This window comes from Talaromyces proteolyticus (genome assembly GCF_021365285.1).
Source record: "Talaromyces proteolyticus strain PMI_201 chromosome Unknown BGW36scaffold_17, whole genome shotgun sequence".
Classification (NCBI taxonomy): Eukaryota; Fungi; Ascomycota; class Eurotiomycetes; order Eurotiales; family Trichocomaceae; genus Talaromyces; species Talaromyces proteolyticus.
This window is the reverse complement of record NW_025764293.1, coordinates 540605-567055: the sequence shown is the minus strand read 5'-3', so window position 1 is coordinate 567055 and position 26451 is coordinate 540605. Positions and strand designations below refer to the sequence as shown.

The 26451-nt window shown below is 45.7% G+C and overlaps 10 protein-coding genes and 1 non-coding gene across 11 annotated transcripts; 8 read left to right on the top strand and 3 right to left on the bottom strand.

Moving 5' to 3' along the window:
- Positions 1-179: 179 nt before the first annotated feature.
- Positions 180-2507, top strand: BGW36DRAFT_412822 (uncharacterized protein; the record flags this gene model as incomplete). The annotated part of the gene is made up of 11 exons (XM_046219221.1): positions 180-634; positions 689-1014; positions 1068-1187; positions 1238-1385; positions 1432-1664; positions 1716-1859; positions 1907-2003; positions 2042-2196; positions 2258-2407; positions 2432-2441; positions 2462-2507. The coding sequence occupies 11 exons, from the start codon at positions 180-182 to the stop codon at positions 2505-2507; spliced, it is 1884 nt and encodes a 627-aa protein (XP_046065355.1).
- Positions 2508-3260: 753 nt separating this feature from the next.
- Positions 3261-4511, top strand: BGW36DRAFT_402375 (P-loop containing nucleoside triphosphate hydrolase protein; the record flags this gene model as incomplete). The annotated part of the gene is made up of 3 exons (XM_046218856.1): positions 3261-3384; positions 3594-3903; positions 3980-4511. The coding sequence occupies 3 exons, from the start codon at positions 3261-3263 to the stop codon at positions 4509-4511; spliced, it is 966 nt and encodes a 321-aa protein (XP_046065354.1).
- A 1236-nt stretch (positions 4512-5747) lies between these two features.
- Positions 5748-7622, top strand: BGW36DRAFT_81307 (P-loop containing nucleoside triphosphate hydrolase protein). The gene is made up of 8 exons (XM_046222607.1): positions 5748-5857; positions 5908-6032; positions 6359-6564; positions 6616-6718; positions 6784-7082; positions 7137-7185; positions 7246-7343; positions 7400-7622. The coding sequence occupies exons 2-8, from the start codon at positions 5922-5924 to the stop codon at positions 7449-7451; spliced, it is 918 nt and encodes a 305-aa protein (XP_046065353.1). The 5' UTR covers positions 5748-5857; positions 5908-5921; the 3' UTR covers positions 7452-7622.
- A 2182-nt stretch (positions 7623-9804) lies between these two features.
- BGW36DRAFT_t83 lies at positions 9805-9941 on the top strand. The gene has a single exon. It is a non-coding gene; the product is annotated as a tRNA-Cys (tRNA).
- Positions 9942-10703: 762 nt separating this feature from the next.
- BGW36DRAFT_309551 (putative DEAD-box RNA helicase Dhh1/Vad1) lies at positions 10704-12387 on the top strand (the record flags this gene model as incomplete). The annotated part of the gene is made up of 4 exons (XM_046212416.1): positions 10704-10747; positions 10810-10882; positions 10934-11530; positions 11581-12387. The coding sequence occupies 4 exons, from the start codon at positions 10704-10706 to the stop codon at positions 12385-12387; spliced, it is 1521 nt and encodes a 506-aa protein (XP_046065352.1).
- Positions 12388-13460: 1073 nt separating this feature from the next.
- On the top strand, positions 13461-14847 carry BGW36DRAFT_434167 (putative mitochondrial tricarboxylate transporter; the record flags this gene model as incomplete). The annotated part of the gene is made up of 9 exons (XM_046221381.1): positions 13461-13493; positions 13553-13607; positions 13681-13701; positions 13767-13898; positions 13962-14109; positions 14183-14440; positions 14490-14525; positions 14577-14726; positions 14790-14847. 9 exons carry the CDS (start codon positions 13461-13463, stop codon positions 14845-14847), a joined length of 891 nt encoding a protein of 296 aa, XP_046065351.1.
- A 151-nt stretch (positions 14848-14998) lies between these two features.
- On the bottom strand, positions 14999-16401 carry BGW36DRAFT_309492 (putative mitochondrial translation release factor; the record flags this gene model as incomplete). The annotated part of the gene is made up of 3 exons (XM_046212409.1): positions 14999-15991; positions 16067-16233; positions 16299-16401. The coding sequence occupies 3 exons, from the start codon at positions 16399-16401 to the stop codon at positions 14999-15001; spliced, it is 1263 nt and encodes a 420-aa protein (XP_046065350.1).
- A 221-nt stretch (positions 16402-16622) lies between these two features.
- Positions 16623-18520, top strand: BGW36DRAFT_392363 (DnaJ and TPR domain protein). Its single transcript, XM_046217689.1, has 2 exons — positions 16623-17720; positions 17775-18520. The coding sequence occupies exons 1-2, from the start codon at positions 16743-16745 to the stop codon at positions 18375-18377; spliced, it is 1581 nt and encodes a 526-aa protein (XP_046065349.1). The 5' UTR covers positions 16623-16742; the 3' UTR covers positions 18378-18520.
- BGW36DRAFT_421227 (protein-L-isoaspartate O-methyltransferase) lies at positions 18521-19760 on the bottom strand. Its single transcript, XM_046219542.1, has 2 exons — positions 19394-19760; positions 18521-19237 (listed from the first exon to the last, which is right to left on the bottom strand). Exons 1-2 carry the CDS (start codon positions 19493-19495, stop codon positions 18605-18607), a joined length of 735 nt encoding a protein of 244 aa, XP_046065348.1. The 5' UTR covers positions 19496-19760; the 3' UTR covers positions 18521-18604.
- Positions 19761-19912: 152 nt separating this feature from the next.
- On the bottom strand, positions 19913-21422 carry BGW36DRAFT_309679 (putative cell cycle protein kinase; the record flags this gene model as incomplete). The annotated part of the gene is made up of 4 exons (XM_046212426.1): positions 19913-20584; positions 20650-20710; positions 20757-21219; positions 21269-21422. The coding sequence occupies 4 exons, from the start codon at positions 21420-21422 to the stop codon at positions 19913-19915; spliced, it is 1350 nt and encodes a 449-aa protein (XP_046065347.1).
- A 462-nt stretch (positions 21423-21884) lies between these two features.
- BGW36DRAFT_392356 (condensin complex component cnd1) lies at positions 21885-26116 on the top strand. The gene is made up of 6 exons (XM_046217688.1): positions 21885-22404; positions 22465-22973; positions 23021-23144; positions 23195-23336; positions 23387-25759; positions 25813-26116. Exons 1-6 carry the CDS (start codon positions 22169-22171, stop codon positions 25981-25983), a joined length of 3555 nt encoding a protein of 1184 aa, XP_046065346.1. The 5' UTR covers positions 21885-22168; the 3' UTR covers positions 25984-26116.
- The last annotated feature ends 335 nt before the right edge of the window (positions 26117-26451 follow it).

The window sequence follows — 26451 nt, the reverse complement described above, 5'->3', positions numbered from 1 at the left end:
AATGCCTTCCATCCACCTAGCCTTGCACAATGCACGCCTGTCAGCCTCGCACAGCCTCGTGTTCTCTGATTGCGTGGAGGGATCATCAGAATCCCCCAACAACAGTGGACAGTTTCCTTCAGAATCACCACCTATCTCATCACTATCTGCTGTTTCTCTCTAAATAACATTCCAGAGCCATGGCGTTTCAAATATCGATCGGTGATATTTTGATGTTATGCAATCTCGCCTGGAGCATCTCGCAGGCATTCACTTCGGGTAGGAAGTCAGCGCCCGCGGAGTTTCAGGAAGTGCAGAATCAACTCAACTCGCTCTCCCATGCACTGGACTCTTTGAAGTCACTGTCTCCACAGCATTCCAGAGAGGATAACGCGGACTCTGGTAATAGTATTACACCCATCCTGCAGAACTGCCGCTTCACGCTTGAACATCTCGAAACGCTCGTAAGCAAGTACATGGTCATAGAGGATCAAGGCGATGCAGGTGAATCACAGAAGAAACGATGGCGTGAGGAGATCCGGAAGAACTGGAAGAAGGTGCGATGGACAAGGGAAGGAGGCGATCTGGCGAGGCTGCAGCATAATCTCGGAGTTCATATTAACAGCTTAAATCTTATGATTGCAGTAATGAACAGGTAGGATTTCCCCTCCTCTTATGCGTAATTTGCTAGTTAAACAGTTTTCTCTAGCGAAACAAACCAGAGGATAGGCCATCATGTAGAAGACGCTCATAGAATGCTCCGAGAAATCTATATCTGGTTCACGAGCAATCTGAACGGCCGGACGATGAGCTTCCATAAATTTTCTCCAGAACCACAGGAAAAGCCATTGGAGTTGACTTTTTCGTTGCATCCGGAGAATCCTGAGACCTATGACACGGTACCTATATGTGATAACGCTTCCTTCAATCCCGAATGGCTCGAGACTTCGAATAAGCCAGTCTTCAAGTGTAATTGTCAACTGCGACGAACCATGTACGGGGACATCCATGATGGAGAGTTGGCACAATACTTCTGTACGTCTTCAGCTCATATTCTTCCTCATACGTGGGCCTAATATCCCGCCTAGTATCTCCTATGAGCCTGATTGTCTGCCTAAATGGGGACCCCAAATCTTGGAAGATATGGCTTTCCTCTAGCAGAACTTCTCGGCTCACGTCCTTAATATTGCGAAATATAACCCCATCGAGTACGCAAGGTTTCGTATCCTAGCGCTAACAGAAAACTGACACAAAGAAGAACTAGCTGCATTCGAAAACACGATATCCGAGCTCGCAACCATCGCCGCTAGCTCAGCAATCCATCGAGCAATGGGCTCATTAATGGTGTTTCCGTCCATCAACCCATATACACACCTCCCAGTGATCTCAGTCCTGAATATGCTTTGGTATGCCATTGACAAACCCCTTGTTAACACTCTTTCTAACACTTAGTCGAAGTGACACACATCGGTTATATAAGAGCATAGGAAATGTGAAGATGACAGCCAATGGACATAGCTACTCTACTGGTCCTATTGAAACAGTACAGTTGGTCCACTATCGGAATCTGACTGGTGAAGGAGGGTGGTTATTTAGTGAAACTGCTGGTGTTATATTGAATACCAGTTCGAATATGCAAAACATGGACTTAGTAGAGGATGATATATCGGAATTTACTCTTATTGGTGAGCTAGTTTCTCTTCTTTGAACTTACAAGCGAGCTTATCTTTTCATAGTGGATGATCATACAGATATCACACGCGGCGAAAATGCATCACACGTCCTTATTTCTCGGACGGACTGCATCTCTAGAACTAAGGATGGCCGGGATAATATGGTAAAAAGAGTATACGTGGAGATAGAGCTTCTAGATGGGGATTGTAAGGGTAATATCCAATTGTGTAGGCTTTACTAATATGTATAGCAGCAACATATCTTGTTCAACAGCTAAGGCATTTGCAGGAGGGGTTACTCCTGCTCAAAGTTCAACAGATCCAACGATATGAGAAGCCCATATTCGAGCTGTATGTTTTCAAGCGATCAATATTTACACCTTTGATAGAACATTAACGGCTCTCGGCAGAGGCCTTGGGCTTTTAATGGTTTACGACTACCACTTACCAGATGCGACTTTGAAGCTTGTTATAAACTTGAAGACAAAGGATTATCGTCTGCTCTTTTCAAATGCATCGAGATCCATTTGCCTGAGTATTGAGAGTATGCTTCTCTACCCCATAACATTGATTATTACCACTACTCCCTCTAAATAACGAAATAGTGTCATTAAAATTGTTGCAACAAACTGCCGGGACAAGCGATTTGTATCTCCCCATTGACAATCTTTGTTGGGTTGCGGAAAGCAACTTGGATGGGGCGCATGTATACCAGCAACGAAGCATATCAAGCCTGACATGCGCGGATACACATAGTAAGCTAGCGATTCATTTGATAGATATTCCATTGTATGTTGATGAATATATAGCCCAGCAACTGCTTACATTGATGTTACAGTCGGTGGCGAGGGGTGAGTCTTTTTAAATAAAGCAATACATGTACTTGTCAATTGCTAACTACCGCGTATGAGATCATGGGAGCCCATACCCAATAATCGAAGGCAGTTGATTTAATCAGTTAAAGAGCTATATTCTGGTTTATATGCTTTGATTAGGCTGAAACATAAGCAGAGTATATTTGACTGATTTTGTCTCTCAATCGAAATAGGCCTATGTACGACAGGCAGCCAGATTGCCACGGAACCTATTCCACGTGATAAATAGGATGGTGGATGGGATATATATGTCAACTCGCTTCCTTTTCTTTTGAGATCCTCGACAAGATGGTCGACCCCATGACTTACATTCCCTGTCTCCAATTTTGTTGGCCTTAATAGTCGTTTGATGGATTGGGGTTGTCAGTCAGCTAACATGACTGGTTACCAGCGGGGATAGAACATTGACTTTGGACACTTAGATATCATACTGGTGCTTTCCTGTTCGAGAACTTAAGGACAAGCAAGCAGATATGTATACCGTTTTGCATGAGGGAAGGTAGATGGAATTTTGCATTTGGACATGGGCATTGGCGTGACTGATCACTTTATTTCTACGTTCGCTGGGTGGCGCTTACTATATGGAGTAATTGGATGGTCTCTGTATTCCTCGATAGCCATAGTATGAATCTTTTTGGTCGCTCAGCACAGAACAAATACAATCTGCATGCAGTTCTGGTATTCTGACTGCGACTGTTGCTGACCAGAAAGGGACATAGTGCTAGTCCCCCCAATGTTGCTTGGTCCCGTGACAAACGCGCACCCGCGTTGTGGCGGCGCGTCTTTCGCTTTTGAGCACATTCAAGAAAGCAATTTACCAGCCAAGCTGTGTAGGCGAACTATGGCGCCACTAAAGCGTGGGCTGTCAACTCTAGATGATAGCGATTCAGATGCCAGCTCCAACTCGGATTCTGTAATTTTCCTACCCTTATCTTGATACCAGTAAATGACTTCTAACGATAATGTCAATAGAGCAAACGACGTCGCACATCTCCCAGCACCTCCTCACCGGAATCGAGCGCAGAATTCGCAGATGATGCAACTGAACGACCATGGGAATCGGCAGGAATCCAAGTCGTGAACGAAGATGCCTTGGAGTTTCAGGCAACACAGCTCATTCACGACAAATACTCGTTTCATACCGACGAGGCGAACGTTCCTGCCGATCACGGCATCATCGAGCGTGTAGATTGCTTTAATTTCATGTGCCATGAACATTTTTCAGTTGAACTGGGGCCGTTGATCAACTTCATTGTCGGCAAGAATGGAAGTGGGAAGAGCGCCATTCTGACTGCGCTTACTCTATGCTTGGGAGGGAAAGCCTCCGCGACAAACAGAGGTCAAAATCTGAAAAGTTTTATCAAAGAGGGGAAAGAGTGAGTTATATCTCTTTACTATTGAATTAGATGCCCCTTACCTTTGGTGACAGGCAATATACTCATATATTTACAGGTCATGTACCATCATTGTACGCATAAAAAACCAAGGGGATGGCGCTTACATGCCAGACGATTTTGGCAAGTCTATCATTGTGGAGCGTCATTTCTCAAAGCATGGGACCTCCGGATTCAAAGTAAAAAATGAAGGAGGCAAGATAGTCTCCACCAAAAGGGCCGATTTGGACGCGATCACGGACTTTTTCAATCTACAGATCGACAACCCTATGAATGTGCTCTCACAGGATATGGCTCGTCAGTTTTTGAGCTCATCCAGTGCGGCAGAGAAATACAAGTTTTTCGTAAAAGGCGTGCAGCTGGAACAACTGGATCATGATTATCGCCTCATTGAGGAATACGTGGACCAAATCAAGCAGAAACTCAGTGTTCGGAAAGACGACGTCAAGGCCCTACAAGATGAAAAGGACAAGGCAAAGCGACGTTTAGAACTCTCAGATCAAAGGAGTTCCCTAAGGGAACGTGTCGCGAATTTGCGAGGGCAGATGGCGTGGGCGCAGGTTGAGGAACTTGAAAGAGTGCGTATATGATGTCTAGGGACTTGTGCTTAGTATTTCAACGCTCATATCTTGTTCTAGGCCCGCGATTACTACCAGAAACGTGTAGACAAAGCCAACGAGAGCATTACCACGGCTGAATCTGGAATTCCAGCTCTTGACGACGTCTACCAGCAAGCACAGCGAGAATGCGACACTGCGTCTCAAGTGTTAGAAGATACAAAGGCGGCATTAAACCAAGCCAAAGACGAGAGAAAAGAATTAAAAGAACATAATGACTCACAGATGAGCGATCGTCACGATATGCAGGTAAGTCGAGTTTCAACTGGTTCGCAATCTATGTTCTAAACACAGATATAGGCCCAACAACGGGAAATTCATGAACACGTTAAAACAGCCGATGCCAGTATTGCAAAATTCAGACAAGATATTGCCGAAGAAAATCGGCGGCTTGCAGATATTGACGGTGGTAGTTACGCCCGTAGACAAGAAGAACTCAAACAACGAAGACTTGAGGTAGAGGATATCCGGCAAGCCTACGAAGAGCACCGGAATAAATCTACTCTTTTTGAGGATGAAGTACGCACGGCAGAAGGTGATGTGAAACAAAAACATGCGCCTCTTCGTCAGCAGAAAGTGAATATTGATCAGGCCGAAACTTCTCTTCAAGCTTTGACTAAAGATCGTGGTCAATCTGATGGAGGTTTCTCTGACAAATTGCCATTGTTATTAAGAGCCATCAGCGATGAAAGATCATTTGATCGACATCCCGTCGGACCAGTTGGCCATCATGTTAAGCTTCTGAAACCAGAGTGGTCTGCTGTTTTGGAACAATCACTTAACAGTACACTCGGCAGTTTCATTGTGACCTCGAAAAAAGACATGAATACCCTCACCAAAATTATGCATAAAGTTAACTGGTGCGGTTCCTCAAATATTACCAACGAATTTCATCTAATGGTATCTTAGCGTCTGCCCGATTCTCATTGGTACTGAAGGCAGTATCGACACTTCCCAGCACGAACCAGACCCGCGGTTCGAAACTGTCTTGAGAGTTCTTGATGTGAGTGAATGCCGTTCTACTTCTTTTAGTGTCTATCTCACGCCCACCAGATTGATAACGATTTGGTTCGTCGGCAATTAATCATCAACCACGGAATCGAGCAAATGGTCCTTATAGAAAACGTCGAGGAAGCATCAACGGTCCTTTTTGAAGGGCCTCGCTTAAGGAATGTGAAACGCTGTTTCTGCATTGATGCAGCTGACCGACGTCGAGGCGTTACGCTATCTTACGGACGCACAGGAGAACCAAGCCAGTCCCCGATTGCTCCATATACGGGGAAACCGCGCATGAGAACAGACATAGATTCCCAAATAAGGTATGTCGATCTACTATTCCTTTGTAACAGGTTTGATAACCATCTCTTAGAGTTCAAAAAGAGAATGTTCAAGCACTTAAAACGCATATGGTTGCTATGGAACAAGAACTGGCTTTATCGCGGAGCAAACTTGAACGTTGCAAACAGGCTCTGGCTCGCCATAAGAAAGAAGAAGATGATTTACGTATCCAAGTACAACGCCTTGAGGATCAGGCTGAGGAGCTTAAGGATGCTATTGAAAAAGACCATGTTGTGGATGGACGCCTGGATGTTCTGAAAGAATCTCTACAAGAAGCTGAGGAACAAAAAATGCTCAGCGATAACTCCTACAAAGAGTCTGAAGTTGCTATGAGAGCTATAATGAATTCTTTGAAGGAATCTAGGCGTCAGCTTGCGGCAAAGGACGAAGAGATTAAAGCGCAAGAAGAACAGGTTCGAATTGCTGACAACGAACGCCAGAAAGTTGAGGAGCAAAGGCTGGAAGCTCTCGCTGAAAAGAACGCCGTATTTTCGCGCATCGAAGAATTGAAGCTAGACAAAGCTCGGGTTTGCAAGGACCAAGAAGAGATGGAAGAGCGTATTGTCAGTTACAGTGAACAGGCTAGCATCGTATCTCCCAGAGTTCCTGTTGATCCAGGACAAACTCCGGATAGCCTCGATAGGAAGCTCGAAAAACTGTACAAGGAACTAGATCGCTTTGACCAACAGTTAGTTTGCATGACTAGATCACTTAGCCGATATCTGACTTCTTTTACTAGGATGGGCGCGTCGAGAGAAGAGATTGCAGCCGAATTATTGAGGGCTGACAATGCATTCAAAAACGCTGAAAGGCAGCTGAATGAGCTGGAGAAGATTGAACAGGTTAGAAACGGGAATGAGGTCATTTCTTCTCGTGCGTTGGTATGCTAACACTGAATCTACCTCAGATCTTTAAAAACACGATTAATTATCGCCGCGAACGATGGAGAAACTTTAGGGCGCATATCTCCTCCCGTGCCAAAGCCCAGTTTACATATCTACTCAGCGAGCGAAGCTTCCGCGGGCGGCTTCTGACAGATCATGAGAATAAACTGCTCGACTTGCAAGTTGAGCCAGACATCACCAAGGACAGTGCAGGTCGCGGTGCGAAGACATTATCTGGCGGAGAGAAGTCATTCTCTCAAGTTTGCTTGCTTCTGTCACTGTGGGAAGCTATGGGCTCGCCTATTCGCTGCCTCGATGAATTGTAAGTCGCTTAAAGATGATACAGATGGATAAGAAGACTAAACTCGACGCTCAGTGATGTTTATATGGACGTTGTAAACCGAAAGATGTCTATCGATATGCTCGTGAGTTCATCGTATTTGGGGATGGTTGATAGATTGCCTTGTTAACTAACGCTGCTACAGATGCTGGCTGCAAGAAGGTCAATTGGCCGTCAATTTATCCTAATCACACCCGGCTCGAGGGCGGAAATCAGTCTTGCCCCAGACGTGCGAATCAAAGAGTAAGCCCCCATTAATCCATGTTTCTTTCAAAGTTCTAGTGCTGACCGCATATTAGACTCGCAGAGCCAGAGCGAGGACAAAGGACCTTGTCTTTTCGCCCCACATGATGTATGATTAGAGGCGTGGTTAATGGTTTTGGGAAGTTGTACACAACTATATCGGATGAATCTACGAAGAATTGGTCCTAGTACTTTAACTGCTTCCTGGCTTTATACGGGGTTACGATGAAACTTCAACACCCTCATCTCAAGCCTAGCAGATAAACACCCGAACTCGGTGAGCCCACCGTGTTACACTCTAGCTGACTCTTTTATTATCAATCCTCTTCGCGCGATCTTTGTATTCGGTATCACTCTTGCATGATATTTGTAGTATGCCTCTATTATCAGTAATCCAGATACCTCTTTCTTGAACGCCCAGCAAATGGCAGGATATATTATTGCGAACCATGAAATACCGACGTGGCCGAGTCGCTATTATTTCAAGCGGGTCACCAGATGCTAAATCCGCAAAAGTGTTTGCTTGTCGAGTTCTAGCTAGCCCTTTATTGGTTATAAAAAGCAAGTCTCGCTTCGCTGTCGCCATCGGAGTTTTGGGAATTCGATCTCGAAAGAGCCATTCTCTGGTGCCTAAACAAAGTCAATATAGGCAGTCAATGAAAATAAGGATAACCCCACAGATACAACAATTGCTGGAATTTTGTGAGGACAATATCCCCATAGTAACTGGCTCTAGCCTTTCTTTTGGAGAATTTGGGTTTTGATGATAGTGCTACCACCATCTCTCCATTTCTCGTTCATCCTTGTGTCTATCCACCCAGTGGTTATCATAGTTCTATATAGGATTAAGGGCTTTCCAAAAGAAATTTACCCAGTCGCATATACCTAAAAGTGTTTAGTTTTCATTTTCGACCACTTCTTCCAACGAAAACCGGGATTTATAGTAGCATATACCATTCTGGAAAGCGTAGATCTTTGGATCTAGCTTTGATCATCTCATTCCACATCAAATTAGTCAGAGCATATATCTATTGTGTGGTTTGTAAAGGTGGACAGTTTTCGAAAGATCTTTTTAAGGAAGATTAGATTTTTCGATTGAACCACATTAAGCTGAGTGGGCTCAGACCAGCTTGTGTAAGAATGGTTGCGATTTTGAAAACATCCTCGGTAATTTCCTGTTATAATTTTTGTTTGTAATAATCTTCAGTAGATATTAAGGACGTTGAAAATATCTGATCATCATCGTGCTCTCCAAGGATATTCAGTATCAGATGTCGAAGTACATCTAGGGTATTGGAGCTATCATCTGAATCCATAGTGGCGTCAGTGGTATGAGTTGCTGCGAGTTAATTTGATGAATAAACTGGTGTTATTCTAACGAGAGAACTTAGTATGTAGCATAGTAAGAGGATAAGAGGGAGGAATAGTCTATTCTACAATTTGGTTTTTGACTGGCGTCCAAACGCAGTATCCATGGTCAGCACCGCCCAGCACGCCCAGGCGGTCAAGCAGAAACAGATGAATAATTCATTTTTATGATATATCTACCAATATAGTGGAATACTCGCTCGAACATATATAGGAATTTAAATGCGAGGCTAATTTTACTGATATGGTATGAATAGAAACATTACAGCAACATTACTATAACGCTTCTATATGAAAACGTATACATACATACTTCCTAATCAGGCCAATTTCTTCTTAATTAGACACCACCAGTGCCAGAATACCTGCTAAATATAGGCTAGTACCGCTAAGTACGTGACTAGATATTGAATTTACCTTATTTACCTATACATGTACAAGTGACAGGCCCTCTCTCCTGCATGTGTATACATAGATAACTGGATACATATTTACCACAAACACAATATGTATACTTAACATGCTGCTTATTTCTATGAAGTAACGCACAGAAATATGTTTAAATATGCCTTCAGAGGCATATGTTAGATACGTTTCTACTTACTACTCTGCTTGACGCGTTGCTGAATCCTAAACGCTGCGAGGCCCAAAGCGTTACAACCGGTTTATAACATCTCAGTGCAGTGTCAGCACCTTCGGACTGTCAGCAATCAGTGTGTACGCATATCTACCCATATATTTGGCCTCAATTCCAACGATTTGCCTGCTTTCCAAATAACCTTCTCACAACAGCCCGAAACTGGCTAATTGTAGACATCGGCTTAAGTCATGTTTCATTGGCATGAAAGCACGGCATTGAATTGGACTGTACAGACCTCCCATACCGAGAGGAGACAATGGTATTATGTATGTAAGTAAATTATATACTGAGCCTTATAGTATGGCCTCTTTAGGACAATAAAGCACTATTCATTACTAAATAGGGAGAGTAATTTATTATCTAGCTAGTGATGGGATTTATGTGAGCGGGGCAAGTAAAATACAGAGTCTTTAACTGTGAATATAATGTCGTACTTTGGGTTGTCCTCCATCAGCGGATATAGTATAGTGGTAAGTCAACTTTCACAACATCATCCCAAGTCAATCTACTCACACCTATTAGGTTAGTACACCTCGTTGTGGAGTACTCAGCTTACCGAGGAGACCCGTGTTCGATTCACGGTATCCGCATTCTCTTTTTTGATCCTTTGGCGGTAACTCCTCTTCTTTCATGATGGGATGCCACAATCCATAGTTTTCAATCCACTATTGCATAAATGAAAACACTCCAAAAAATGGTGAAACTTCAATTTCTGTACTTTTTTTCTGCTTCGAAATTTCGATAGCAGTAGACGATAATATCTGGCCCTGTGCAGGGTATGCTAAAGCGGCGACGCCTACCTGCGGCGCGGCTTGTGGTTGGACAGATTTTAGCTTCCCCATCATTCTATTCTGCGCTCCGAGTTGCTGCACCGCTTCCGCAACTTCAATTCATGCTCTTTGCAGACACGACTTCCCCTCCTCCACACGCCTCAAAGAAACCAATCTGCCTATCTCAACGCCCTTCTTAGCTACTAATGCGCACATCCTACCTTGAAAGCATCTACCTTTAACTACACAAGACTCGAAAGTCCCACCGTAAACGAGTCTCCGTCTCCACATAGGATTTCAACCTGTCTTCATCCTACCTATACCCGTTCCTGTGAGTGAAATTTGCATATGTGCGCCACCTAGTTCTTCTACAGCTCACCCTTTTTACACCTACTCATTTGTCGCTGTCAACTTTCTAACACACCTCATCCCACAGAGATATTCGCAGGGTTCGATCAACCACTGACACATCTACGGGATCGTGCTGACCCGCAACTTCTCGTGAAACTATAATATTAAATACCTTTCCTCACCCTGCCGCGCGAAATAATCTGCGCATTACATTCCTAGAAACGCGTCGCCATGGCCGACACACTCGCAACACAGCTTAGCAATACAAAATTGGGGTAGGGACAGACCTTCGATCTTTGGAATGCATAATTTGCTCAATGGAATCAAAATAATATAGTGAAGCGAACGCAGACGGATCCTGGAAGGAGAGCTTGAAAATTCCAGCCAAAGACACACGAACACAGACTGAGGTATGAAATCGCCTTCTAAAGCTGAGATCTAATACTGATAGGATGAAAAAGGATGTCACTGCAACAAAGGGGCTTGAATTTGAAGACTTCTACATCAAGAGGGAGCTGATGATGGGAATTTTTGAAGCAGGGTTTGAAAAACCATCTCCAATTCAAGAAGAAACAATACCTGTTGCACTCACGGGAAGAGACATTCTCGCAAGGGCGAAGAACGGCACAGGCAAAACCGCAGCTTTTGTCATCCCAACCCTTGAACGTATAAATCCGAAAAGCACCAAAACTCAGGCCCTTATTCTCGTACCTACCAGAGAACTTGCTCTCCAAACCTCCCAGGTTTGCAAGACTCTTGGAAAACATCTTGGCATCAATGTCATGGTCACTACAGGTGGAACTGGGTTGATGGATGACATTATCCGTTTGAACGATGCTGTTCACATCATTGTTGGCACGCCAGGCAGAGTCCTTGATCTGGCTAGTAAGGGCGTTGCAGACTTGTCCGAGTGCCCAACATTTGTTATGGACGAAGCTGACAAGCTTCTGTCGCCTGAGTTCACACCGGTCATCGAACAGCTCCTCTCCTTCCACCCTAAGGACCGTCAGGTTATGTTGTTTAGCGCTACTTTCCCTATGATTGTCAAATCCTTCAAGGTACGTTATCATCCTTTATAAAGCGATTCAAAATGTTAATTGTATTATAGGACAAGCATATGCGCAATCCCTACGAAATCAATCTAATGGATGAACTGACTCTTCGTGGTATCACTCAGTACTACGCTTTTGTTGAAGAGAAACAGAAAGTCCATTGCCTAAACACACTTTTCTCGAAACTTCAAATTAACCAATCTATTATCTTTTGTAACTCGACTAACCGTGTGGAGCTCTTGGCGAAGAAAATTACGGAACTCGGCTATTCCTGCTTCTATTCTCACGCTCGTATGCTCCAGCAGAATCGAAACCGCGTTTTCCACGATTTCCGCAACGGTGTTTGCCGAAACCTCGTTTGTTCCGATCTTCTGACCCGTGGTATTGACATTCAAGCCGTGAACGTTGTCATCAATTTCGATTTCCCCAAGAATGCTGAGACGTACCTTCATCGTATTGGTCGTTCAGGTCGTTTCGGACATCTCGGTCTGGCAATCAACCTGATCAACTGGGAGGATAGATTCAACCTCTATAAGATTGAACAGGAGCTAGGCACTGAGATCCAACCTATCCCTGCCTCTATCGATAAGAAGTTGTATGTTTACGAGTCTCCCGACACTATCCCGCGCCCTATAGCCAGCGCACAGCAGCCACAACAACCGGGAGAGACCGATAGATACGGAGGCGAGCAGCGTCGGCCTAACCATCACGCAGCTGCTTATTTCGGCCCCAACCGTGGTCGAGGATATTATCGAGGCAGAGGCCAGGGCCAACGTCGAGGTGGCAATCATCACGATAATCACAGGTCGTTGGGTGCCCATTCTCACGACGGTGGCAAACCTCAACCAACTCCAGCTTCTTAGACCTTTTCGCGCCAACATTTATTCTGGAAAATGCATCGCGTTTCGGCTCTTGTTTGCTGTCTTCAATGGCTTCAGTGTTTTTTCTTGAAATTGTTATGACTGGGAAATGATGAAGTTACGGTTATGCTACCAGAATTGTATCATATGTCTAAGATGTCCTTCACGTTTTCCTATGATGCTCGAACTTGACATTTATAGGGAACATGTGACTATGGAGATCATGAGTTTGTTTGCTTTTAAATCTTTGATTGTCGGATATGGCGTTCCATCTGGCGCAATGGGCTGGCTGTCCGCAGCCTTATTCGTTAAGGAGCTCCATGCATAATACTTTGTTTATTATTGAGTTCAGGCTTTCATCCCTGAAGGCCGACGGGAGTTGAACGTCTCGTCAGAACGCATCTACGCTTTCGTTACCCCTACGCCGCCATTTCTCACCTTGGTGGCAATGTCTCCAACACCTATTTGATATGTGCCCTTTTCTCTGCTTTTGGGTCAGAGTCTTTGTCAGCTGGGGGCTCCTTCACACTTCAAGTAAGGGGTCTACTACTGTCATGGACACCCAAGCGACCCGCGTTTCTCGACCAGTTTACTCACAGTACTACTTCAACAACCACAGCTTCAGTTCAGTTGAATAACTCGATATTTGTCTTGTTTCTGAACCAGAGCTGTTACACCTATCATCCTACCCTTGCCTCTCCATACGACTGACTACACGCACCAAAAGCTAAAACAAAACGATGAAAAAAATAACGGAGGAGTTCTAGAGCCATGTGTACTCGGCAGGTTTTATACTTAATCTAGAAATGACAAATTTCCCTCCGAATCATTTAGTGCAGTGAAATTAAACCGGAACAAATAACTATAATTAATTAATTATTAAATCCGTATAGAGGCGTGGACATTGAGGATGTTATAGTAAAGCTATGCCAAGACGCAATCTTATCGCAGTCCGATTTCGCAGTCGGACACTGAACCTCCGACCAGCCTAAGGCTCTAAGCTCCATTAAGAGTCCCATAAAATAAACCGAGGAGTTAATTGTTCGAGATTCACGACCTTGACGTTGGGTTTGGATATGGCGTCTAAAGAGGAAGACCGACGGCCAAAGGTAGTCTCCAAACACTCTCATTTATGTTCTGACTCCCCTGCTAACGCACCAGCCACTAGGCCAGCAGCCTGCGGTCTATTATCGCGGGTTCTACAGCCGGAGCTATTGAGGTTGGTAAGTGCAGCGCACGCTTCACCATGACCCATGAGTCATACCTATACCTATATAGCTAACACATGAATTATAGCAATTACATATCCCGCAGAATGTACGAGCCTATTGTCGCGAATATTGATATTGCGACTGGAAATTGCTAATCGGCCGGACTCTCAGTTGCAAAGACACGAACCCAATTAAACCACCGATTACCCGACTCGAAGAAGCTTCCCTGGCCGCCGTTCGGCAAGCAGTGGTATGCCGGGTGCACGACATTGATAATTGGAAATTCATTGAAGGCTGGAATCCGTAAGAGCCTCCGGTCTTGTGTGGGCGATGCGGTCAAACTACGATCAACTGACTTCTTGGCAGGCTTTGTTGCGTTCGACAAATTCAAATCCCTTCTTCAAGATGCAGACGGAAAAATCTCTGGACCGAGGACGGTTATTGCGGGATTTGGCGCTGGGTTTACAGAGTCATTACTTGCTGTAACGCCGTTTGAGAGTATCAAGACTCAGCTGTTAGTGGTGTTCCTGTGATACGTATGAAACGAGACTGGCACGGTGCGACTGACATCAATATCTATACCGTAGTATCGATGACCGCAAATCTGCAAACCCCAGAATGCGAGGATTCCTCCATGGAAGCAAGATTATTGCCAAGGAGAGAGGTATTCGGGGCTTTTTTCAAGGACTTGTTCCTACCACTGCGCGCCAGGCTGCGAATTCGGCAGTGAGGTTTTCAAGCTATACGACTCTAAAGCAGTTTGCGCAGGGTTATGTTGCTCCCGGCGAAAAGCTCGGAACACTTAGCACTTTTGCGATTGGAGGGGTTGCTGGTTTGATAACAGTGTATGTCTCGCTTTTGACTGGTTGCTGAGGGGTTGCTCACGTTGATTAGATATGCTACACAGCCATTGGATACAGTGAAAACAAGGTAGGTCGCTGTTGCTGGTTCGTTCGTCTGATTCCGGGCTAATGAGGACAGAATGCAATCTCTCGAAGCAAGAAAGAATTACAAGAATAGTCTGTCGTGTGCCGTGAAGATAGTCAAAGAAGAGGGTGTCTTTACTCTCTGGTCTGGAGCAGTACCACGTCTGGCACGGTTGATTCTAAGTGGAGGAATTGTGTTTACCATGTTCGTTCTCCTGAATTCTCCCTTCTGTTTGAAATCGAGTTGATACTGATCTTTGATCTCTAGGTACGAGAAAACGATGGAAGGATTGGATAAGTTTGATCCTGAACGCAAGTATTTATGATGTGTTTGAGTCCAGAAAATCTGCTATGCTCTAACTTTTGTATCACATTCAACGTCCCAAAAATGATAGAAATACACTATGTAATATCGTAAAAATACATTTATTTTACATCAATGCCCTCATACCCAATGGGCTAGGTGTAAGCGGATCGTTAATTTTTCCCCGTCTGCTCTTCTGTGATCATGACCTCTACTTCACGGTCCACGAGCCACTTTCGCACACTATCCATAATAGTCTCCAGCCCAAAGCCACCATCGAGAACGCTCGTCAGATCATGAACCGTAGAGCCACTTCGATGATCAGTGCATCGGCTTTGACTGAAATTATAGGTCCGGACTTTATCGCCACGGCCCATCTTTGCAACACCGCCCATAGCTCCTCTTCGAAGCTTCACCATTTCCTCCTCCCGTGCCTCTCGTCTCTTTTCAGCAAGCTTTGCCCGAAGAACCTGCCAGGCTTTTTTGCGATTGGCATGTTGAGACCTTGAATCCTGCATGGAAATAGCGATCCCCGTTGGAATATGGGTCAAACGGATGGCGGACTCTGTTTTATTGACATGTTGTCCCCCAGCACCGCTAGCACGCATCTTTTCCGACCGCACTTCCTGGGGATCAACATAATAGTCGCTATTTGGATCCTCGAAATTGAAACTCCCATCCTCGCCTCCTGTCTCAGGAAAACTCGGAAGAATCATCACACTCACGGCGCTGGTATGTGTGCGGCCTTTGGTCTCTGTTGTTGGGACTCTTTGAACTCTGTGAACCCCAATCTCAGTCCTTAGGATGTCGTAGCTACCAGGTGTCTCAACTTCCATCACAGCCTCAGTGAGACGGTCATCCGCCGTGCCATCCTCCATATCCTTCTTTATAATAATCGTCCGTAGGCCATGCCGCGAACAAAACGAAATATACATCTTCAATAGCTCATAAGCAAATAAACCAGCTTCGTCACCCCCCGCACCAGGCCGAATTTCCAAAAGACATGGGAGTGGGGCGAAAGGATGTTTTGGGATTAGAGATTTCTTCAATTCTTCAGATGCCGCCGGGAGTTTGGACTTGGTCTGGTCGAGATCTTCAATTGCCAGAGATCTTAACTCCGAGTCAGTTTCCGGGTCATTAAGCAATGATTCCAGTTCTGCGATGCTCTGCGTACCACCAAGGGGTGGGGAAAAAAGTCAGTCGGATGCCCTCGCTAGTATCGTTGAACCGAATCAACCCACTTCATTGGCGATTTCCCACTCCTTCAATGCTCTAGTTATAGGTGCAAGTTCGCCCATACGCTTTGCGATCTTGGGGTCGAAGTTTTCTAATAGACGTTGGGAGAGGCTGTCATGTTCTTTGGCGACTGAGCGAGCTCGATTGAGTAGTGCATTTGATAGGCCGGTAGCTTTGAGGTGGATGGAACAGATTAGATATTAGGAACATGTTGGAACAATGTAATAGACAAGATACCTGATGATTGAAGCCGGTTTTGCCTAGAGGGTATCCTTAATAGCAAGCTTGGGTTTCGGAGACACCGGAGACACCGTGAGGGTACGGCGATTGCTCCAAACATGCTGCGAGATATGCCCGTCGGGAGCTGATTGGATCGGCATTCCTCGATCAAGAATATTTATTCATAACTCGCAGCTCTATAATAGTGTACAGCACATGTTCATCTTTGTTTGGAAGACTATAAAAATAGCTCATGATAAGTTAAGGTTGGGATCGTCACGTGCTGATAAGATCTAGCGCGCCGTAATGCCACGTAATTGGATACGGACCCTTTAAAGGCCACAGAGGTCCAAAGGCATCTCCTTCGATCCTGAGATAAACCCCAATGATGTGAATATTGGCCCAAAGAGGTCTCACAGTGTCGCCTCTGATTGTCTCTCTTTTATATACCTCTCAGACAGTATGCTCTTGACAGTGAAGACTCCCGCTATTCTACTGGCTTGCCTCGGTGTCGGATCTTGCCTCCAAGCGTCTGACATTCCAGCAGATACACCAGTCTTGTCACTGGTGGCCTCTGCAAAGTCGCACCTTGCAGGCGGCTCCCCTCGTGATGCATTGGTATACTTTGACGCAGCTGTAGCGCGAGACCCCACAAACTATTTGACCATATTCCAGAGAGGCGCGACATATCTATCGCTAGGGAGAGATGCTCAGGCCACAGATGACTTCAACCGTGTATTGGAATTAAAGCCCGACTTCGACGGTGCTCTGCTGCAACGCGCCAGGATCAAGGCCAAGATTGCGGATTGGAGCGCTGCAAAGGAGGATTTCATCGCTGCCGGCAAACAATCAACGCCAGAGTTTCAAGAGCTGGAAGCGGCACATGTCGCTGAAGGGGCTGCGGAAAAGGCAGAAGCGCGTGGTGATTGGGAAGCATGTGTGGACCAGGCTGGAATCGCTATCTCTAAGGCACCGATGTCCTTGAGTCTTCGGCAACTCCGATCTCGATGTCGGTTTGAGAAAGGCGATATCCAAGAAGCCCTCAGCGATTTGACTCATATACTCCACTTATCCCCCGGATCGATTGAGCCGCACTTGCAAATATCGTCGACGTTATTCTACTCGTATGGCGATACCGAGCGTGCCACTGCCCAGATTCGGAAATGTCTTCACTCGGACCCTGACTCGAAGTCATGTAGCCGACTGTTTCGCACGGAAAAGAAGCTCATTAAGCAGCTCGACCAGGTCAGGGAATTTATGGGTAAGCGTAAATTCAGCAACACAATAAATCTGTTAGTAGGAAAGAATGATGAAAACGGCTTGATCGATGATGTAAAGGAAGAAGTGAAAGAAGCTCGAGAATTGGGACGCATTCACCCTAACGCGCCTAACCAGCTCTACGAATCTCTTGTGGAAACTACTTGCGAAGCATATAGAGCTGTAAGTGGCTTCCTATCTTTATGAACATGGCTTGTACTGATTCCAGCGTGACAGATCAACTCACCTAAAAAAGCAGAGACTTACTGCTCAGAAGCCCTTACAGCGAATCCTCATTCACTGCATGGCTTATTGCATCGGGCTCAGGCTCAGCTCGAAGCAGATGAGTTTGAAAAAGCCATCGAGACGCTCAACACAGCCAAGGAACATCATCAGAACTCCAATGAAGTCCAGGAAATGTTGCGCAAAGCACAGATGTTGCTGAAGAGGTCAAAACAAAAGGATTATTACAAAGTCCTTGGTGTAGCTCGTGATGCCGATGACCGAACAATCAAGCGAGCATATCGGCAACTCACCAAGCTTCATCACCCCGATAAAGCCGTATCTAAGGGCGTTACAAAGGAAGATGCCGAAAAGAAAATGGCCTCCATCAACGAGGCCTACGAGGTTCTGTCGGATTCTGAGTTGAGGACACGATATGACAATGGCGATGACCCTAATGATCCTGAGGCGCAAAGAGGCCAGCCTTTCCAGGGACATCCAGGATTCGGTGGTCAAAGGGGAGGCGGTCAACAGTTCTTCTTCCAGCAAGGTGGTGGCGGGCCACAATTCAAGTTCTCTGGTCAAGGATTCAATTTCCCTGGCGGATTTCCATTCTAGATACACCATATTTTTAAGCGAACCTAATTTGGTTCTTTTTTGACAGCGGTGCATGAGTATATTTTTACTGTGAGCTTTGGATTGTATGTATCATTGGGCATAGATGTTTTGATATAGTATAAGGGCTTAAGTGGTGGTTTAATCATTTTTTCTTTTACTCGTAATTCTGCATTAAGGATAACTCTCAAAGAACTTAACTACATCAATTGATTCTCTGGCACATCCCATCACATTCTTTTTGAGGGGGCATCTGTCAGAGGGACATAATTTACTGCAAAAACTTTTTCCTTGTGCACCGATCCATCAGCCTTCTTATCCACAACCCAGATATACTGCCCACCCATGCCAAACTGACTAAAAGCATCCTCCTTCGGCTCTGACTCAACTGGAATAAACAATCGACCAGGCGCCCGCAACTGCTCAACGAGAGTGGGATGAATCGACGCCGCAGCAGCGCCTACATGGATAGCATCATACGGCCCACGCTCCTTCCACCCCAGCCGGCCATCACCCGTCACAAACTCTACTTTGCCCGACTTGAGGAAATTGCGGCCATCCTCCGATTTGCTCATATTCGTCTGGGCCAAGTCGACAAGCTCCTGGATATGATCAATGCCAACCACATGGCCGTCGGAGTCAGTCGATGGCGAAGATGAGTCTGTTATCAGATTCGCCAGAACATGTGTCAAGTAGCCAGATCCAGACCCAATGTCTAGCACGCGTGACCCAGGGCGTAAGTGGTTAATGAGATACTCGCACGCGTGGCCGTGCATATGCGGTGCAGAGATGGTAGCTCCGTAGCCTATGGGCTGAGGCGAGTCGGAATATGGGCTGGAAGGCGCATAATGATCGCGATCAACCTTGAGAGGGAGGCTCAATGTTAGCAGTTGTATATCTGGATATCCATCATCCACAAGTATATTTGTAGTGGTTAAACGTCAAATGACAGGGAAATAAAGAAGGGGTACGTGTAATATGCTGAAGGCTAACTACGGTCAGGGACTTATGGTGCTCACACCAAGCATTGCCCGTTTCACCCGTTCATTCTTGATCAGCCCCGCGTTCCAAAGGTTGTTGATGAGCTCGGCGTTTGTTGTTCCAGAACAGAACCACGCCATCGTGAAGGGTCTTTTGAAGAAGAGTCGACCCAAAGCCACAGCGAAAAACGGCGTTGATTTGGTAATTTTGTATTCTTGCGTGGAATGATAGTGATTTGATCAAGTCAGGCGAGTTGAACCAATCCTTAACTATGTATACCTGAACTATGCATACCTGAACTGTACTCTGAGAACGGTAGCAGATATTGACGAATGTATTTGTATTTGTTTAAGCAGCTGCAGCTTCTCGAGGTTCAAATTGTGAGGCAAATGCGTTACACTTTCATCATTGCTTGTTAACCATGGCAACAATGGTCGATGACGCTATAAGGCAGAAACGCCTCACGTGATATGCGCCACCTGATAGTATGATTAAGCTGTATTATCCATAAAGTGCTAAACACTCATTATGTTTAATTGCATGGTATAGAAGCGATATCAAAGCATTGTCATTTCATCCTTGTTTTCTTCCTGAGGATCGCCATGTTCACTAGAATCCCCTCCATCAGGCTCACCACCCCACGCGATATCATGATCGATCGGTTCCCAAAAGAACTCGTGCTGCAATGCTTCCCGAGCACTGAGCCTCTTGGAAGGGTCTAATTCCATCAACCCAGAGAGCAGACGAATAGCCTGTTTCTCGCTCTCAGTCAAATCTTCCACGCAGCTGGACCAGATGATAAGCTTCTCCCAGCTATAACCCTTTTCCCCAATCGTAGGGATATTTGTTTCGAAAATCTGCCCGTGCATGGCTGCCGCAGCCTTCATTCGCCGGTTACCAAAGATACTAGCCATTTCGATCAAGGCATCGACGTCGTCGGCAGAATTGAAGAATGGGAATCGTCGGCCAAGTAGGGTGAGTAGAATAACCCCTGCAGACCACATGTCTATCTTGGTGGTTTGTGATGTGCATTTGAAGAGGACTTCTGGAGCACGAAAGCCACGCGTTCCAGCTCTGTTTGCTCTTCGAGATGGCCGAGAGTCGTTTTTAGGATAACCGTTCGGTTGTTGCATGGCATGAGAGTTGTAGTAGCTCCCCAAGAGCCTCTGTCGTCGCACGTATGACGAGTTTGTACATAAACAAGGGGAGGTATAGTCAGATCCTTGGCGCTGGAAAGTCGAAGATGAGTATATTAGTGATTATTTCCTCATACATAGGGACTTCATGAACATACCTCGGCCAGGCCAAAATCAACTAGTACCCCTCGTCGCCGTTCCGGATCGTAGAGAAAGTTGCTTTTGAGAATTAGTATGCCACAGGCAGAAGGGGGCCCTTTCTTACGTAGGTTTAATGTCTCGGTGCAAAATTCCATGTTTATGCACAGACGTTAGCGCAGAGAGCAATGATCGAAAATAATGACGCATATCGGCAACTAGAAATGTGCGATATTGTATGCGAAAATCTGTATGGGGAAAGAAAGGAAGAACCGCGACTACCTGGTCCTGGTGCCTGAAGGCCGTGATGAGCGGGCAAACGGACCGGCATCCTCGAAGATCATGTAGTAACTCCAATTCATTCTGGATGCGGAAAGGGCTACTGGTAACATATATCTTTTTGAGAGCGACATATCGTGGTTTTCTCTTTTCGTTGCTTGGTGTACCGCTAGTCAAGGTATCTCCCAGTCGACGTTTTTTTGATGGTGGGCTGTCCCAATGGCTATCATTAAGGTCTTTTTCGAGATTCCAATCGTTGTCATAGGAGTCGTAAAGGAGATCTTCAGCTTTGTACACGGTGGAAAATGTCCCTTGGGGATTCGGTCAATGGGCATTCGAAAGAGAAGCAAAGTTCCTCACCTTCACCAATCCGATTGATCAAACGGAACCTCTCTGAGATCCCTGGGAATGTATCTTCCAGTTTCTGCATATCTTCCTTGACAGACTCGTCAACCTTTTCTTCATCCAACTCATGCTCATGAGCTTGTTCTGAAAGACTGTTTTTTGAAGGCATGTCTTCTGCCCGCGCGCTCTCGCCCGTTTCTGGTATTTGCTCGCTTGGAGCCATAAATTCGATGTAGATATCTCTGGGACTCTCAGGTTGCTCTAGACTTAGCTTAGCTTCATTAGGAGAAGGATTCATAGCAGTAATATTCTAGAACGAGCGTTCAAGGGCTAGTCACAACGCGTAGAGTGCGATTGATCATAACGTGTGTAAGACACTCGGTTAGTCGCGCGTCATTCAGTGAGGCGCGGTTGAGGTACGGGGAAGGTCCAAGGGTCTGGTCATTGTTATTGTTGTTGTTATTATTATTGTTGTCAAGCAATATTATCATTATCGATAAGTCGTGTTTACAAAACCCATGCACAATGGAAACGCCGGCAAATCGGGAAGGCGGTGAAGGGCGCGCGACGAGATCCGTCCAAAACAAGAATCACCTCCCCTCACCATTCCTTTCTTCGCAATATTATTTACTCGGCACGCGTGGGCACATCAGCAGCGATAACACTGCTTACTGGAATACAAGGCCTCCGAAGAGGCGCCTCGCGATTACAGCCCCAGATTACAACGATCTATTTCCATGTGCCGACTGGCTGCTTGATGAAAGAAGCGCATCAACACAACATCGGGCTTTCTCGCCAAGACGGCCCGTCCCAAAAGGGTAAAACATAAACACCTCCGCGATCTAACAACATTGCGGTCTCCCCGCTTGCCGTCTGCGATCTGACAATCATCTCACACTCACCACACAGCCCAAAATGGAGGAAAGAATAGACTTCAATATTAACGATTCGTTAAAATATTATCTCAGCGATCCGACATCTGTGCCAACGCCTGATGCTGACGCCGAGCTGTTCGACTGCGAGAATGAAACCGAACTCCTTTCAACGTCCTTGGTTGATGGAGTTATCAACCCAATCGTCGATGGAATCGCCGAGAATCCTGAAGCGCTGACTCGCACTTCATTTTTTGATTCGCTTCAAATACTCCTCAAGTGAGGACTCCTCATGTCTCGAACTGGAAAGGAAATTGGACTGATGTTTATATAATCTAGATATCCTGTTGTCTTGCCCTCGAAAAGTCTCAGCAAAATTCTTGACTTGATCGTGTCTGGCCTCGCTATGGAAGCGGATATCATTCATGGTGACCTGGAAGCAGACGAGCAGGATGCTGTACAACATCATAAACAACTGCTGGAGATGTATGGCTTTCTGCTGCAGTGGGCGCTCTCCGCTGTCGAAGTAAAGGCCGCTGAAAAGCCTGCGACAGCTGCGCCTGCTCGTCGTACCGGGAAGTCTGGTAAAGCAAAATCAGGAACCAAAGATGGCAATTGGGATTGGACGGCACAAATTCAGATAGCTATGGAAACAATGTGCAAAGTGCTGAAGTTGAAATTAGGAAAGATTTTCCTTACGACATCGGATCGCGACACATTCGTGAATCTGTTTACTCGGTCAGTGTACTTGCTGCTAGAAAATGAGCAACGAGTCAAGAACATGGCAATCCGGATGCACGCTTTCAAGGTTTTATGTATTGCCGTGAAGCACCACGGGCATGCTTTTGGTATGTTATAGTATTCACACGGCTTCAATTATGCTAACGGGACGCAGGAGCACAAACATCTATCGTACAGAGTTTGACCTACTTTGAGCACTTGTCCGAGCCGATGGCCGAGTTTCTTCATATCCTTGCTGAACAGTATGACTACACGCAACTGGGAGATGAAATATTAAGGTTAGATTGATAAATTGACAACTCAACAACTGAAGCTGACATTCTCATAGGGAGCTCGCGAATAAGGAATTCAACTCCAATGACACAAGAGGCCCTAAATCGGTGTCTAGTTTCATAACCAAGTTATCAGAACTGGCTCCAAGGCTCGTTATCAAGCAGATGACGCTCCTAGCCAAACAATTAGATAGCGAAGTGAGTGGTTAATTCTTCTCGGACAGACTCTAGGAACTAACAGGGGCTAGTCCTACACCCTACGGTGCGCTATTATTGAGGTCTGTGGTAATCTCATTGCCGACCTGAGCAAGGAAGACGAGAGGGGTGAAAACCACAAATCCCAAATCAACGCATTCTTTGATGTTCTAGAAGAACGATTCTTGGATATCAATCCCTATTGCCGTTGCAGAGCAATCCAAGTTTATATGCGGCTGTGTGAACTTGACCAAAAATTCCCAAAACGACGACAGACCGCCGCTGAATTGGCTGCAAGAAGTCTTGAGGATAGAAGCAGTAATGTACGAAGAAATTCGATCAAGCTACTAGCGAGACTCGTGTCAACACATCCTTTCAGCGTTATGCATGGTGGGCAGTTGGCATACAATGACTGGGCTGCCCGATTAGAAGCCGTTGAAGCTGAATTGGATGCTCTCAAGCCTCCGCCAGAAACACCTGGATTGGGAGAAACGCATATCGATAGCGAGCTTCTGGAGGATGCCACTCAACTTCCGGATGACTCTCCTTCCAAGGCTCCAAAGATGTCAGATGAGCAGAAGGCTGCCGCGGTACAAAAGGCTCAAGAAGAGGCTGCAACTTCTGAACACCTCGCTAGGTTGCAGCTAACTAGGAAATACTACCTCGAAGCAATTCGATTCATTCAAGTTCTACATTCAGCTTCACGGAATGTCTGTCAACTGCTTTCGGCTCGGAATAAGAGTGAAGTCATTGAAGCCATGGACTTCTTTGTCGTCATTGATGCATATAAAGTTGAAACTTCGAGGACGGGAATACGACGCATGTTGCGCTTGATTTGGACCAAAGGAAACAGTGACGAGGGCAAAGGTGTTCAAACTCACTTAATTGACTGCTACAAGGGGCTGTTCTTTGATGCCCCCGACAGTTTTACGGCAAATGATGCTGCCAATTACATTGCCCGGAATATGATCAGTCTTACTTTCGGTTCCTCCCCAGCAGAACTTACTTCTCTTGAACAACTACTCAGTACCATGATGAAATCTGGTCACATCCCGGAAACTGTTGTCGCGAAACTGTGGCAAATATATAGCGTGCAACGCAGAGAAATATCGAAGACGCAGCGCCGAGGCTCTATCATTGTTCTTGGAATGCTTGCCCTCGCCGACCCAGAAATCGTCGTCAAGGAAATCGAAGCAATGTTACGGATTGGTCTTGGAAGTCTCGGTCGATCTGATTTGGTTCTTGCAAGATACACCTGCATTGCTTTGCGCCGAATGGCTCCCGGACGACAAGCCAAAAACAAAGACAGCGGCGTAGCAAAACTGACCAATGATCACCCCGTGTTGGCTAAACTAGCCTCCATTACGGAGATCACAGACGATAGCAAAGAATGGTATGGAGTTGCTGAGCAAGCCATTGGTGCTATATATGCTCTATCTAAACATCCAGATGTTCTGTGTTCTGATATTATTCGACGGAAGACCAAGTCCGTTTTCCAAGCCAGCTCGCGTCAGTCACCTGGTCAGACCATGCTAGAATCCGATGAACAACGACCAGCTACTGCATCTAGCGATAGCCAGGGAGCAAAATCCAAGCCTTCATCTTCGGAGCTCTCTCAATTGCTCTTCATCGTTGGTCATATTGCCATCAAGCAAATTGTCCATCTTGAGTTGTGCGAGCTTGACTTCAAGCGACGAAAGGCAGAGCAGGAGAAGAACAAGACGGCCGACGCAGCTGCTCAGCAAAAAGACCAACAAGAAGACAATGAACTGGACTTAATTGGCGGCACGACGGAAGACGATTTCACCGAAGCCATGGCTCACATCCGAGAGCGCGAGCTTCTCTATGGCGAACAATCTCTCTTGACCAACTTCGGACCTCTAGTGACCGAAATCTGCGCCAACAATAATGCGTATCCCGACCGGAATCTCCAAGCAGCAGCGACCTTGTGCATGGCAAAACTGATGTGCGTTTCCGCCGAGTACTGCGAGAAGAACCTCCCACTCCTAATCACAATCATGGAACGATCCGAAGACCCCATCGTCCGCAGCAACGCCGTCATCGCCCTAGGTGACATGGCCGTGTGCTTCAATCACCTGATCGACGAGAACACTGATTTCCTCTACCGCCGTCTCAACGACGGCGACGCCTCCGTCAAACGCACCTGCTTAATGGCCCTGACCTTCTTGATCCTCGCCGGCCAAGTCAAAGTCAAAGGCCAGCTGGGCGAAATGGCTAAATGTCTGGAAGATGAAGACAAGAAAATTACCGATTTGGCGCGCATGTTCTTCACCGAGCTCGCCACCAAGGATAATGCCGTATACAACCACTTTGTGGATATATTCAGCTTGCTGAGCTCCGAGAAGAACCTCGAAGAGGGCGCGTTGAGACGTATCATCAAGTTCCTTGCTGGTTTTGTAGAAAAGGTACCACCCTCCCCGACCCTTAAAGTATACGTACACAACCTAATTGTTGATAGGAAAAACACGCCAAACAACTCGCTGACAAACTCGCCGCGCGACTCGGTCGCTGCGAGACGGAGAGACAGTGGAACGACGTTGCGTACGCGCTGTCTCTGCTTCCACACAAAAATGAAGAAATCAGTAAGACCGTCAGTGCTGGATTCCGGGTTGTTGCTGCGAATGCATAAATCATTTCCTTTCATTAGTGTTTGGGTTTACGTGTTTGGGGGCGCGTGGATATTATTATCTGGTCGTTTATTAATGTGTTGTATTTTAATGATTGATGTCTTTTATTCTGTTGTACATGGTTGAGCGTGTGGATATTCAATTCGATCTCTCATTTCCTCACTTTAAATGATTAGTTGTTCTTGAATACATGTAGTAATGTTCAATCTACCATACAACTCAAGAAATATCTTGATATAATTCATCCAAATATCGAGTAGCTGACAAAACATGACTATCACACAATCATCGTCATCATGATAATAATACGCCTGTAATCTATGCGATTGGGATTTCAATCACCATGCTAACTCCAAAACAAAAAAAAGGAGAAAGAACATTCTGAAAACAGATATCCCACATGTACTGCCCGTCATCTTGGCTATCCGGACAAAGAGCAAAGAAACAAAAACAATATATGAATTCTAATC

Excerpts from the sequence above, each read along its gene's own strand:
- BGW36DRAFT_392363 (XM_046217689.1), top strand. The coding sequence starts at position 16,743 with ATGCTCTTGACAGTGAAGACTCCCGCTATTCTACTGGCTTGCCTCGGT. Across the intron at positions 17,721-17,774 it reads CTTGCGAAGCATATAGAGCT|ATCAACTCACCTAAAAAAGC; the intron begins GTAAGTGGCTTC and ends CCAGCGTGACAG.
- BGW36DRAFT_392356 (XM_046217688.1), top strand. The coding sequence starts at position 22,169 with ATGGAGGAAAGAATAGACTTCAATATTAACGATTCGTTAAAATATTAT. Across the intron at positions 23,337-23,386 it reads CCAAACAATTAGATAGCGAA|TCCTACACCCTACGGTGCGC; the intron begins GTGAGTGGTTAA and ends AACAGGGGCTAG. Across the intron at positions 25,760-25,812 it reads TTGCTGGTTTTGTAGAAAAG|GAAAAACACGCCAAACAACT; the intron begins GTACCACCCTCC and ends AATTGTTGATAG.
- BGW36DRAFT_81307 (XM_046222607.1), top strand. The coding sequence starts at position 5,922 with ATGTTCAAGCACTTAAAACGCATATGGTTGCTATGGAACAAGAACTGG. Across the intron at positions 6,033-6,358 it reads TCGCCATAAGAAAGAAGAAG|GCCGTATTTTCGCGCATCGA; the intron begins ATGATTTACGTA and ends GCTGAAAAGAAC. Across the intron at positions 7,083-7,136 it reads ATTCGCTGCCTCGATGAATT|TGATGTTTATATGGACGTTG; the intron begins GTAAGTCGCTTA and ends CTCGACGCTCAG.
- BGW36DRAFT_421227 (XM_046219542.1), bottom strand. The coding sequence starts at position 19,495 with ATGGCGTGGTTCTGTTCTGGAACAACAAACGCCGAGCTCATCAACAAC. Across the intron at positions 19,238-19,393 it reads TGAAACGGGCAATGCTTGGT|GTTGATCGCGATCATTATGC; the intron begins GTGAGCACCATA and ends CTCCCTCTCAAG.